Source organism: Solanum stenotomum, chromosome 12 (assembly GCF_019186545.1).
Source record: "Solanum stenotomum isolate F172 chromosome 12, ASM1918654v1, whole genome shotgun sequence".
NCBI classification, from domain to species: domain Eukaryota; kingdom Viridiplantae; phylum Streptophyta; class Magnoliopsida; order Solanales; family Solanaceae; genus Solanum; species Solanum stenotomum.
In genome coordinates, this window is record NC_064293.1 from 9,926,382 (window position 1) to 9,938,668 (window position 12,287).

At 38.5% G+C, this 12,287-nt stretch overlaps 1 protein-coding gene across 1 annotated transcript in view; it reads left to right on the forward strand.

Annotated features, from left to right (window-relative positions):
* The window catches only part of LOC125848478 (apyrase-like), a 44,213-nt gene extending 32,648 nt beyond the window's left edge, over positions 1–11,565 (forward strand). The window contains exon 6 of the mRNA XM_049528342.1: positions 11,465–11,565. Within this exon, the coding sequence (XP_049384299.1) occupies positions 11,465–11,499 (35 nt within the window). The 3' untranslated portion in view covers positions 11,500–11,565. The remainder of the gene's footprint in view (positions 1–11,464) is intronic.
* Positions 11,566–12,287: the final 722 nt, after the last annotated feature.

Sequence of the window (12,287 nt, forward strand, 5' to 3'; positions counted from 1 at the left end):
TCAAAGTCTACAATTTCAATACATCTCATTATTTCGTCTTAATATTAATCTGTAAAATGGTGAACTGGTAAAAATATTGTAAAATTATATATCATCATTAATCTAAATCAAATTAGATAACATACATAATCCAGAGAACTTACTTGTTCTTGTTGTAGCAAAAGAGGAAGAGTAGGATGAACCGCAGTTGAATTTTACTACTCGATGGTGGTTGTCAAATATGTAGTAGCAACCCCAATACCACAGCCTAAACCCTAATTAATTGAGGAGCGAATAGTGTATAGGATTGCTATATTCTTTTTATATGTTGTATTTTTCTCTCTTTTTACTAACACATCATATGTGTGTTTAAATAGAAATTATTAGGGCTAACTAGTCACCCAAATGGGCCTTAAAGCACCTCTTATGGGTGGGCCCGAATTTTCTACAAATATAAATTGAATAACTATAACCAGATTGATCCTCTTGCAAATCTTTATATTGGTTTTAAAAATAGTTAGAGCCTTAGAGAATTTAACTACACGATTACAAATAGACAAGTAATATAAATGTTTTACATGGGATGAGGGCAAATATTATCAGGAATTTCCAACGAGTTAACAAACATATAACTTCAAGGCAACAAACAAAAAGAGCAATGACAATAAAAGCTATATATCATAAAACCTTTATGATAATAAAGGGGTAGTGCACGAAGTATCTTACATTCACACAGGATACGGAAAAGGGTCACACCCAAGGGTTATAATGGAGGAAATTTACACGGCATAAATATCAATGACTAATTGCACGACTCGAATTTATGACCTATATGCCCGTAGAGATAACTTTATCATTGTTCCAATGCTTACTTGAGGATAAATAAAGAAAAGGGTTAATTTGCAATATCATTTTACTTTCTTTTCATGCAAATATATCTATTCTAAATGAGTTCCAATTAATACTCTAATGAAGAAGAAAACCAGCCTCTATTCTTCAAGATTTTACGAATCAGCCAATTAAAAATAAAAAGAAATGTTACTCCCTCTGTCCCAATTTATGTGACTTACTTTCCTTTTAAGCCAGTGTCACGACCCAACCCACCGGGCAATGCGGGCACCTACATGCTACCACCTAAGTAGGTGAACCCTCTTATCCCAATAGTTACAACATGTGGAAATTAAAGAGAACGAAGATAAAATGTACCAAGGAAAATTTATAATTAAGAACTCTTAAAACAAATTAATTTTAAGACTTGCAAAGTAATTTAACACCCCCAAGAATCTAGTCTAAACAGGTACAAGAGCTACTAAGAGTACAATTGGACATGATAAATAAAAGACAACTCCCACCATAAGGAAGGAAGAGTAGAAGCTACTGGAGAATTTCTTCGTCTTCACCAAATGAAACATCACCAACCTGCATCCAGACTATGTCAAAAGACATAGCAAGAGTAGTATCAGTACAAAACACACGTACTGGTAGACATCATCGGTCAACCCGAAGCCCACCACTTAACATAAGAAATCAACTAGTAAGATCATGCAATAGAACCCCTCGCTTCTCAACCTTTACCCTCTTTCGAAATACCTCCTAATTATACTAGCACCCTAACTAATAACCACCATCCCGTCAACCTACTTACTAGGTTCTTGATCATAGTCTAACTGTTCTAACACATCAATGAGTCCCCAAATACAACTACAAGCATCCAACTAACCATTCACATCATAGACTTACTTCTTCTTCATATTACCAAGTCGGGGTTACATAGTACATTACATCAAGCTAGCTTTCTTACCACTAAACCCAATCCCTTTCTCCAAGGTGGAATCCACCTAAGCATATTCCACACATACGCTACCCCTACTTCTCGCCATTACAACACACGAACCACCCATGCTATCAATTACTCGCCCCTTGAACACTTTTCCCTTCCGCTATATGCAACAAGTTCCCTCAACACAACGAATGATCAAATATAAGTCGTCATAACATATACCCACTGCAGAAAATCACAATATCACTCATCATTATGAACAAGTACCATTTCACATTTATCAAGATACATAATTTATATCAAATCATTGGTCCTCCCATGGAACCCAAACCCAAACTGTTAGCATACCGGAACGTGGTACCCGATCCAATAATTATGCCTAAACGTGGAAACCGATCCATAGTTATGACGGAATGTGAAAACCGATCCAAGTTAGTTATGACGAAACGTGGCAACCAATCCAAGTTAGTTATGCCAAAACATGGCAACCGATCCATTCAACCAACCACAATCACAATCATAAGTACATCATCATAATCATATAAACAATTCATGTTTCATGGTGTTCATCATTCCCATGTCCTCATTTACACAAGTGTGATCAACCATGCAACATTCACATACATACACGTATCATAATGAAACAAGAACAAACATACATTACACAAACATTGAATCACAACCATCATAATGGATTATTCATCAACACATATCATATAACCATTAATTCGACCATACGTAGCCCTAGTTCATCATCTAATTAAGGCTTCTTTCTAGGGTTTAATCATAATTCATTCGGTGCACGAAGGCCTACGCATAAATCATACCATCAATTTACATATATTACGCAGTGAGCACAGATTTAAACTATTGAATTCATAAAACCTAGCCTACTTGGGCGCCAAGCAGCTGCACGGAGTTTTGGTGTTTGATTTTTATTTTCGGAATTCGTGACGGTGATCTTGATCTGAAATCTGCAATCCATCGACATCTTCGTGCTAGAAACCTCTCTCCCTTCTTCCCAAGCTGGCAGCTGCTTTTTGGGGTTTTCTTAGGTGTTTTACGACTAAATTAGTTATTTTAGGGAGAAGGAGAAAATAAGGTTTCGTGTAATTTGCATTCTGTCTTGCCTATCCCGCTCTAGCGCCAACTTACCTTGCCCTGGCAACATTTGGCTCACCCTAGCAGGACAGTGGCCCAGAATTTCCTGAATTTTTATTTCTCCCAAATAACGATGGTTCGGGTCGTTACAATAGATACCAATTTACCCCTCTTTCATCCCCGAACGACTGGCGCTAAATCGTTATGCACCCTACCTTGAAGTATTTTTAACTAATCACTTGATCCATTAAGACATCACGAGTGAGGGTGGTTTTTATTTCTCATGCCTGGTTTACGATGGTTCTATACTTTAAGAGACCGGTTAGGGATATGACACAATGTTTGAAGAAAATTTTTTCGTCCCAATTTACACAACCTGACCCCGCAAAGACAACAACCCTCCCGCTAAGGCTTCAAACGATATTTTCCCCATTTCTTCCTATTCCTTCAAACTCTCCCAAAAATCCTCTCAACTTGATCATTTCGGGCATCATTTCTAAGGTAATTCTCGCATTCCTTACACTCTTTACTTGATTACATTTTTTATTAGGAATGCATGTCGAAAGTGATTGATTTAGAATGGTTTCCGGGAAGTTATTCAAAAGTTGAACTTAAGTTGCTAGTTTGCTAGAAAAATGTATCATGGGCACTTCCCTTATGTTCCCAACGTCTCCACGACGTCTTGGGCGTAAGGATTTTGCAAAAATACTGTCGAATCGATACCAAAATAGGTTGGGGGAGTTGAAAGGTCTTCTTGGCACACACTCAAATTTGGGCATCATTTAGGGGTTATTTTGTGAAAATAATTATATATTTAGGTTCTAGGGTAGTTAATATACTCTGATCTTCTAAAATTCTATCAAAAACAAAGATTTTTGGGCGAAGAGGCGCCATTATCGCGCTTGGTGTTCGTCCCAGATGAAGGCCGCTCTGGCGAACTTCATCCTGCTGTGGCGGCCTCCATAATCCCGCCCAGGCTGGATTTTGGCCGTTGTGGTGGGATGTGCTAGACCAGTAGTCTACATCCCTTAACTCGGAATTTCCTTTCTTCTTATTCAACCCTTGCACTATCTATTTCCATCGTGTTCTAACTTATATTTTTCATCACTTGTAGACTTATCTAATGGCAGGTCTAAATGAGGAAAATTTGCCCTTCATCCGATTTCGTGACACCGCTAGTCGAGAGAGGTTTCATGAGTTCCGGAACACTAAGTTTTGTTGTGAGAGGGGCTTCCACTTACTGAATCTGGAGGAGATGGTGCCTTCCTTTCATGCTCGCCTTATGGAGTTTGGATGGGCTCCACTAACTGAGGCTCCCCCAGATGCACGTTCCACTTGGGTGAGGGAGTTCTACGCCACTCTACCTACCGTGTGATGGGACGACCCTCACCCCATCATCCGTATCTGAGGAATCTACATTCCCCTGAATGCTACCACCCTTAATGAGGCTCTAGAGGTGTCGGAGGTCTCGAACACTGAGTACGAGGCTAAGCTGCGGGAGATGGACCTGGAATGGCTGAGAGACACCCTGGTGGAGCCTACCCGTCTGGACAGACTCTATTGGGCCACTGTGGAGGGCATTACTAGCACTGATTGGTTACCTCATGCTAAGAGGTGGCTACACTTGGTCACTAGGAGGATCCGCCCGTCGGGCAACCGCACCGACATGACATTCCCTCGGGCCTTGGTGGTGGCGTGCGCCATACAAGGTATAGAGCTAAATGTGGGAGTGCAAATCATTTCGGAGTGGAAGATGTTCTACCGGGGCAACAAAAAGTTTTCTTCCTACCGGGACTTATTACTGCGCTCTGCAAGCGGGCGGGAGTGCCGCTCCTTGATAGTGATGAGGTACTTCCTATGGACCCCCCCACCTCCTTTTCACCCTCTTTTGGTTAGGCGGGGTTCCACTTCTCAAAGCAAGATGAGGAGGACAGACTGGGCTAGCAACAGTCAGGCGGCCACAGAGTCGGACGATGAGGGAGGAAACGACACTTGTCCCCCACTTCCAGCATCACAAGTAGAGGAAGATTTGGCAACTATGAGGAGGAGGATGGGGTGCCATATCATTCCCACCACTTCGGTTACCCCCAGCACTGCCCTAGAGCTTGAGATGCTCCAACGTGAGCTGCACTAGGAGAGGAGGAATAACATGGAGAGGGATGGTCTGTTGGTTCGGATCTGGAAGACGATGAAGATAATGTTCACTTGTATCACTCCCGGGCAGGAGATTCCCATAGCGGAGAAGGGGGATTTCTATCAGTTTTTGAGTCTGGAGGAGCCCATGACCAGCCTGGTGCCCCTGGAGAAGTTAGATTCCGAAACCGATACTTCTCGGTCGCCGGGGTTCTTGAGTTGTTTTCTTTGCCCCTCTTGGGATTGTAAATTTAGGACATTTGTTTTTATAATTACGACTTCTTATGTTCTGTAAGCACATGGATGCTAGTTTTTGTTGTCCGATGCAGCGATATTAATTATCAAGTTTTAATAATCTATCTGCTTCTGTTGGTGAACACTGATGGGTTGTCGAGATTGCTTGGATACCATCTGGGGTCCTTATCGTATAGTTTAGAAAAATAGGAGTGCTAGGCTGAGGTTCTGCCTTGCATCATCCCGCACTGGCGGAAAAAAATTCTTGCACTGGCGGCCTCGCCTTGGCGGGAAGAATCTCGCCCCAGCGGTCATAACGGAAACAGAACCTAGGCCAACAAATTTTTCTGGGTTTTTTTTTTCTAATTTTCCCAAAGGTTCCCAGCCTTGCCAAACGAATTTAGGATAATTCTCTTATCTAAGAGCAATCATGTCTATCCTAAGTAAATCCCTTGATACACGAACTAACTCGTTCCTATTAAGTTAGCACCACAACCCACACATCCATAGGGTACGCCTAGACATTTACAACTCGCATAACTCCAATGAATTAGGCCAACACATTATACATATTTAAGATTCAGACACACATTTATAGTGCACAATACCACATTATCATATTCAAGCAATTACACTTCACATTCGTAGCTAGTTCAGACAACAAGAAGGACACATTTACTATTTCCAAGACACAAGCACATACAATTCTAAATTATTAATTAGTTTATTCCATGGATGACCATGGTCATCCATGCCTTTTACAGCCCCTGGGGACAGATACCAATTGGAACCTTCTCAGTTTCCAATTTACTTTGCTTGTGGTCCTTATGTCGTGACCACGACGTTCGGTTACTTTGTTGAGATACCAATTGGAATCGGGAGATATCAATTGGACCCAACTCATAACTTAAGAGACACATGCACGAAATGAGATAATCAAGTAAAAAAACTTCCTAGAATGCTTCCTAGCTTCCAGAAGATTAGATGTGGACGTTAACACACCAATCCGCGGAGTCTAGTCCACATTTAGCTTTTGTACTGAGAGACCGGTGACTTGGGCTCTGATACTAATTGTCATGACCCAACCCACCGGGCCGTACGGGCACCTACATGCGACAACCTAAGTAGGAGAACCCCCTTATCCCAATAGCTACAACATGCGGAAATTAGAAAAAATGAAGATAAAATGTACCAACGAAAATTTATAAATAAGAACTCGTAAAACAAATTCATTTTAAGACTTGTAAAGTAATTTAACACCCCTAAGAATCTAGTCTAAACAGGTACAAGAGCTACTAAGAGTACAACTAGACATGACAAATAAAAGACACAGCTCTCATCATATGAAAGGAAGAGTAGAAGCAGCCGAAGAATTTCTTCGTCTTCACCTAATGAAACATCACCAACCTGCATCTAGACTATGTCAAAAGACATAGCAAGAGTAGTATCAGTACAAAACACATGTACTGGGAGACATCATCTGTCAACCCGAAGCCCACCACTTAACATAGGAAATCAACTAGTAAGATCATGTAATAGAACCCCTCGCTTCTCCACCTTTACCCTCTTTCAAAATACCTCCTGATTATACTAGCACCCTAACTACTAACCACCTTCCCGTCAACCTACTTGCTAGGTTCTTCATGATAGTCTAACTGTTCTAACACATCAATGAGTCCCCAAATACAACTACAAGCATCCAACTAACCATTCACATCATAGCGTTACTTCCTCTTCATATTACCAAGCCGGGGTTACATAGTACATTACATCAAGATTTCTTACCACTAAACACAATCCTTTTCTCCATGGTGGAATCCACCTAAGCATATTTCATCACATACGCTACCCCTACTTCTCACCATTACAACACACGAACCACCCATGCTATCAATTACTCGTCCCTTGAACACTTTGCTATATGCAACAAGTTCCCTCAATACAACGAACGATCAAATATAAGTCGTCATAACATATACTTACTGCAGAAAATCACAATATCACTCATCATTACGATCAAGGTACCATTTCACATTTATCAAGATACACAATTTATATCAAATCATTGGTCCTCTCATGGAACCCAAACCCAAAATGTTAGCATACCGGAACGTGGTACCCGATCCAATAATTATGCCTGAACGTGGCAACTGATCCATTGTTATGCCGGAACGTGGCAACTAATCCAAGTTAGTTATGCCAGAACGTGGAAACTGATCCATTCAACCAACCACAATCACAATCATAAGTACATCCTCATAATCATATAAACAATTCATGTTTCATGGCGTTCATCATTCCCATGTCCTCATTTACACAAGTGTGATCAACCATGCAATATTCACATGCATACACGTATCATAATGAAGCAAGAACAAACATACATCACACAAATATAGAATCACAACAATCACAATGGATTATTCATCAATGCATATCATATAACCATTAATTCGACCATACGTAGCTCTAGTTCATCATCTAAGGCTTCTTTCTAGGGTTTAATCATAATTCATTCGATACACGAAGGCCTACGCATAAATCCTACCATCAATTTACATATATTACGCAGTGAGCACAGATTTAAACTACTAAAATCATAAAACCTAGCCTGCCTGGGCGCCCAGCAGCTACATGGAGTTTTGGTCTTTGATTCTTGTTTCCAAAATTCATGACAGTGATCTTGATCGGAAATCCGCAATCCATCGACATCTTCACGCTAGAAACCTCTCTCTCCCTTCTTCTTAAGCTTGCAACAACTTTTTATGGGTTTTCTCAGGTGTTTTATGACTAAATTTGGTATTTTTAGGGAGAAAGAGAAATTAAGGTTTCGCGTAATTTGCATTTTGTTTCGCCTATCCCGCTCTGGCACCAACTTACCCAGCCCTTGCATCCCCACCCTGGTGACATCTATCCCGCCCTGGCGGGACAGTGGCCCAGAATTTCCTGAATTTTTGTTTCTCCCAAATTACGACGGTTCGGGTCGTTACAGCAAGTCCCAAAAAGAATGAAACATTTCTATATTAAGTAACAATTTCACTATAAAATGTCTATTTTACCCTTAATGAAATGATTTACAGCCACACAAATATTTATCATTCATTTTGGACCACAAGTTTTAAAAGTATTCATGTCTTTCTTAAACTCCATGCCGAGTCAAACTACCTCACATAAAATGAGACCGAGGGAGTACTAATTAGCCCCCTCAATTTTCTTCTCAAGTGAAATTTCACCCCCACAAATTTTTTTGACTTTTCAACTCCCAAGAATTGGAACGATCAATACGTGAATGAGGGGACGTGTTGAAGAATAATCAAGTAAATAAAGTGTGTTCACGCTAACATCTTAAGCTTTAAAAATGAGATTGTCATACAATTCAGATAGTTTACCTTAAAACTCACCATGAAAGCAACTTCCTCTAGCCTTGAGACGATAGTGGACGCAAACTTTTGTATCATGAATCTAGAATCCGACCAACGACTCTTGTCTTTCTCAAACAAGTTGGAGAGATCAAAACTAGGAGAAATATATATAGTATCGAAAGAATTCAAACAAGTAGGCTTCATTGGTCATGAACTTTTCTCCGTGTCTCGGAACGCTTAGCATCTGAATCATCCACAATATCAAAGACACTATGAGGTAAATCATCCTTTTCTCGATCCAAAATTGGTGGTTTATCAACTTGCTTGAATCCTTTGTTAAACCAATTATTTCCCATCAACTTAGCTAATAAGATTCTTGAAAATAGATTTGGATCAATAATACATTCTGATTTACGTAGGGAAGTCCCACATTGGGGGTTAAAAAGCTTCCTGACAAAGGCAACTTTGTACCCAAGGGGACCCAGACCGGAGACCTCTAGTTAAGGACAAAGGGGTGCTTACCGCTCCACTACAACCCTTGTTGGTACTTTAGGGCATTTGAATTCCGTTTAACTAAATTACTTGTACATTTTTCCCTAATTTAGGTTTCTTGCAAGATAGACTTTGGAAAATCTACCTTGGCCTAGCAATTTACCAATCCCATACTTAAGTGTCAAAATTGTGTCCTTTTTCTCCGTTTTTGCTCTCTGCAAGCTCATTCTCTAGATGAAAGAACACATTCTAAGCGCATGGAGAAATTAAAATTCCGCCTCTATACACTACAACAAAAACAATTTTTAGCGGCAATAAATATTGACATTAATAAAGAGTGCTAAAGTCTTTACCGACATTAATTAAGTGCCATTAGAACCAATATCGCTAAAGGTTTTAGAGACATATACAAATAGTGTTAATTACCGCTAAAAATATATATTTAGCGGCATTGCTGCTAATGATCATTTTTGATGTAGTGATATAAAGCTCATGATGCAATTTTCTTAGTAGAAGACATAACAGTTATGAAATCTTCTTTTATATACTTTTGTAAGTAAATAAATTAGACCTCTTAGTTAATCTATGACAATATTAATATTCAGTGTTTTATTTTACTAATTGAATTAATCGTAAATAATATATCATACCAATTTCGTTTAAAGAGCAATACGAGTGGTATTATTTGTTAGATCCTAGATTTGCTTTAATCATTTTATCTTGAGTCTCATGGTGCAACATCCTAACTGTACAGTTTGGCAGGATTCCTATATATGGACATGTCTAGAGCTCTGTTGTTTTGTTGCACTTTTTTTTAATAATAGATCAAGTATTATGGATACATTGACTGCACATGACATACGTCAGTGCTCTAATTTTATGGCACAAGAGGCAATATCCAATTACTAGGAACAATCATTCCTAATAACCACACGCACGAGTACAGTCAGACCTCGCTATAATAAATTTTGTCATTATATTTTAGCCTCTAAACATTTTTTGTGAGGATGTAAAAATTAATAAGATATCGATTTCACTAGAAATTTAATATGAATTTTGGAGTAACTTCATTTATACTAGAGAATGGAGGCTGACTTTTATTCCAACAAGCAAGTAAAGGCCTTGTTTGGGTCTTGTAGAGTGAATGTGAAAAGCTGAATCATTAGAATCATATGATTCAACTACCTGAACCGGGATGACCCATTTTAAGATCCGATGATTCACCTCTTCGTTTGCTTGTCAAGGACAAGTGGGAAAGGATAGATACGAGCGAAACCACCCATAAAAGTGAGACTGGAAACCCTTTCTGATGCAAATTCATTGATGCAGAACTACCAACTAGCTAAGGTAAGGCAGTTTGTCGTAAGAAAGCATATACTATCAAAGAATATGCCTATTGCAACTATATCAAGATTAGAATGGCATAATCATTCATATTAGTAGGGTTTTGGGAGACGAGGGAGGGCAAAATTAATGTGGAAAGTAACCAGTCGAACTTATTTTCCTACTTTCAATACAGAACACATCCATGGTATCACACTTTTATGCCATTTGGAAACCCGCAAAGAAGAATGTAATTGCAACACAACAAGAAAATTCTCCATTTTATAAAAAATATTAGCAGAAATTCATTGAGGCAAAACGTCAAACAGTTTGTGGGTAAGGATTTATACGGTTAGTTGCACACTAAGATCAAGCGGATTCACTTAGAAATAGAAGAGACAAAAGCACATGAATATTGGTGGACAGAGTGACCTGACACTTATGGTTTGCTGTGGTTGGTGGGAAATGACAAGTATTGTGTGCAATTAGTCGATGTGCTTGAAAACTAGCTCGGATACCATGATTATAGAAAAAGTGTGATTACGTGTTCTGAATACTTGTACACAAAGGGCTTTATGATTTTGAATTGTCAATAATTGATGTTTTGTTATGATCATGTGTGTCCCACATCGAATGAATGGGGAGCTATGTACGTATGTGGTAGCTAGGATTTTGAGGTGTGATTTAGGCCTAAAATTGTTACATGGTATCAGAGTTCATCGCACGGGGGCAACGCTCTGAGTGGTGGTTTGGACTTGAAAAGGGTGTCAGTCGTGATCAACTAGGCTTAGTCATGACCTATGAGGTAGTTGGTATTCAAGTGGGGTGATTGTTATGATCTTGTGTGTTCCATGTTAGTCGAATGGAGCTGGCGTGAAACTTAAATAAATTTGGGTTCTTCCACCTCAATAGCTAACTTTTGAAGCGTGAGACTTAGGTCATGATTTTTAACCTTTCTTCTTTTACCTAAAATTGACAGGTCTGCATCCCAAACAAGAGATCACAGTGGTGAATGAAGTTAAATACAAGAATTATATTGTTGGAGCTGCTTGGCCCTTAGGTTGTGCCACTGGTGTTGTTTCATCTTCCTCCTGATTTGAACATTGTCATCTTTGAATTTTATCAATATTTAATGTTATTATTAATGTCTTAAATACTCTTTTTTTTATCCATATATTCTGGTGTACACCTTAAAAAATCATTAACCCCTAGAAAGTAAAAGAGGTGTTTGATAAATAATGGTACCTATTAAAAATATGAGAATTTGATACCTACTTGATTAAGTAAAAAATCATTCATTTTGTTTAGACTACATGTAATATTGACAAAAGGGAGTAACTACTTAAAAAGCTCTTATAAGATTAATTATCTCTTTATTCATTTAAATAAATTTCAAATTATAAATGTTTTATTAATGACAATCAAATACAATAGAGAGTATGAGAGAGATGGAGCTAAAGGGGGCCGAGGGGGTTCTTGATCAGTCCCTTTGATGGAAAATTAGACTAATTAGGGAACATACATTTTTTCTCAAAATTAAATATAAATTATTGAATCCCCTTGACATAAGAAAAATTGTTGATATAATGTTAAAGTAAGTTCAAAAATTACATTAGGCCGCATGCTTGTTCATTTTCTACGTATATTTTAGTATATTTGGAATCGTTTTTGTAGAATGTCATTGAGAAAGTGTAAATAAAATATAGAGAAAAGGCTCAAATATGATATTGAAGTTTGAGAAAAGCTTATTTATGTCATCCATTAAAAGTTTGAATGTATGAATTATTGTCTATTTTTATATCTTTTAGGATTTATCTATCCATTTGTAACTTCTTATTTTTTTAAAAACAATCATTCTTGAGTTGAAATGCAAATTGTGGTTA